This window comes from Austrofundulus limnaeus, unplaced genomic scaffold (assembly GCF_001266775.1).
Source record: "Austrofundulus limnaeus strain Quisiro unplaced genomic scaffold, Austrofundulus_limnaeus-1.0 Scaffold82, whole genome shotgun sequence".
In the NCBI taxonomy this organism is placed as follows: Eukaryota; Metazoa; Chordata; class Actinopteri; order Cyprinodontiformes; family Rivulidae; genus Austrofundulus; species Austrofundulus limnaeus.
In genome coordinates, this window is record NW_013952484.1 from 1,654,246 (window position 1) to 1,656,651 (window position 2,406).

The 2,406-nt window shown below is 41.6% G+C and overlaps 1 protein-coding gene across 1 annotated transcript in view; it reads right to left on the bottom strand.

The window, feature by feature from the left end:
• utrn (utrophin) overlaps window positions 1–2,406 on the bottom strand; it is a gene marked incomplete in the record, with an annotated part of 237,438 nt that overhangs the window by 163,526 nt on the left and 71,506 nt on the right. Inside the window, 4 exon segments of the mRNA XM_014011589.1 lie at window positions 1,017–1,097; window positions 1,186–1,323; window positions 1,898–2,050; window positions 2,271–2,327. Of these exon segments, the coding sequence (XP_013867043.1) occupies window positions 1,017–1,097; window positions 1,186–1,323; window positions 1,898–2,050; window positions 2,271–2,327 (429 nt within the window).

Here is a 2,406-nt window from a genome sequence, read left to right on the forward strand (position 1 = left end):
CTACTTACTTATTTACCTACTTACCTACTTACTTATTTACCTACTTACCTACTTACTTATTTACCTACTTACCTACTTACTTATTTACCTACTTACTTACTTACTTACCTACTTACTTATTTACCTACTTACCTACTTACTTACCTACTTACTTATTTACCTACTTACCTACTTACTTACCTACTTACTTATTTACCTACTTACCTACTTACTTACCTACTTACCTACTTACTTATTTACCTACTTACCTACTTACTTATTTACTTACTTACCTACTTACTTACTTACTTACTTACCTACTTACTTACCTACTTACGTACTTACCTACTTACTTACTTACCTACTTACTTACTTACTACAACAAAAACAAGATAATTTCAATTGCAGTTCCAATACTTTTTGTCCCCTTTAATTTCACGTGTTCTTATTTGCTGGATTTTGCATGCAGGTACAATAACAAATTTCACTGCATGACATACTCCGTATGATTGTTGCACGTGACAAATAAAGCTCATCTTATCTTAGAGGAGAAGATATCAGAGTTAAAACCTTAATCGTGAAACAAAAACCACAAATATTCAACAAGAAGCAGAGTAAAAGCTGCTCTTAGACAAACCAATGAAGCAAAACAGTTCTGCCGGAGGAAGTGGCCGAGGCTAATCCCTGTTCTGTATTAGTTAGAACTCCATTGTTTGGCAAAGCTGAGATAAGTACACGCTCGCTAAAAGTGCTCTTCTATTGGACCTGGAGGGCAGGAGGAGGTTGTGAGATAATGATCAGCAGCTTGTGCAGCATCCTCTTTTGTAAAACYAGAGCAGCGGAAGGTCAGATGAATCTTTACTAAGTGTTACAGATTTCCCAGAACTTCGTTCACTTCAACGATCCGGCTTTTCTGCATCAAATAAACACTTTTCTTCTGAGGAATTAGCTGCTGCATCCAGACTACGTGCTGCGTTTTCAGTCCACTCTTTCTAAATGATCATATGTGCAGTACATGTAAGTGCCATGTCGTTTACCTGGACTGAAAACTCAGTTTGCTCCCTGAATCTGAGAGAAGACTCCTCAGAGACTGCAGCCTGCCTGACTTTTAGCCGGTCCTGAAACAGGAAGACGTGCACGCTCGTGAGCGCGCTGGAATTCCCACTGATTATGTTCAAAAAGGAAAGCACGGCTTCTGCGTCTCACCCTGCGGGCCGAGTACTGGCTCTGCAGCCGGAGCAGCATCGCTCTCAGCTCCTCACTCTGACCCTCATCCGGAGTCTGCTGCAGCAGTTCTTCTCCCCGTCGCAGCAGCTCCTCCACGCCGGCTTTCTCCTCGTCCATCTGGTGCAGAGGGAGACAGAGGAGGAGGTCACTTAAGGAGTTCAAGACCTACCGCTTGAGACGTTATTTTCAGCCAGATTCTTATTAGCGCATTAAATAAACCTAAAACCTCTCCAACCAGCTGGAAAAAAAAGATCACGTTGCTTCAAAAAGCATATAAGTTGCAGACGTCTTACAGAGAAGAACACAAAGAGCTTCCTGGCTGGTGCGATGACCTCGCTTTGGATTGGTCTGTTATCTTTCAGCTGGTGACTTTTACGTCATAAAAGCTGATAACAGACTGAATTCCAAACTTGTTAAACCTTGAAACGCCCAATCAAAGCTCACCTAAACAGGCATCAGCTCTGTCATTTAGAAACTGGAGCTCAGGTTATTTTTTAATAGAAAATAATCTCATAAAACTTCTGAAAGAAAAGACAACCTGGGTCAACATTTCTTTATTTTTACTGCRTTCCGTTAAGAGAACTCGTGGAAGTTGAAAAACATTTGACCAGACGGAGGAATGAATGGTTGGATTTCCCCAAAAGCCGTTGCCGAAATGGTCGTAATTAAAAAACAGGGCAACCCTGAGTACCTTGTCATCGTCCAGGATGTTCACCGGTTGCTGCTGCTGCAGAGTTCTCAGAGTGCTCTGCAGCTCTGCCTGAAGGTCCTTTATCTCTACTGGGAACGCAGCTTTAACAGGGTGAGTTTGACTTTGTGCTCGGGTCTCCTGACTGTGGCTGACCTGATTAAAGAAAGAACAAAAACAAACCTCACAAATACGTGTAACTCTCCACATCCGCTCTCAAACACAGGAAACTCGGCTTTTCTGCAACAACTATTTGTAGTTTGGTGGCAAAGGGTTTTAGTTGGGATTTTTGCCCGTTTTTAGGCAACTTGTTGTAACAAACCATTTAAACAGACTTATTACCAGTGCAGCTTGTGATAAATAAAGTGTTTAATACCAGCTGAGGTGACTGCTGACTCATCTCAACGTCTCCCAACTCCAGACTGGTCATCATCTGAAAWAACACAGAAGCTAAATTACATTCAAATTCCACCCATAGGTGAAGATTAACAAATTCTAATCAGCTAGTTAAC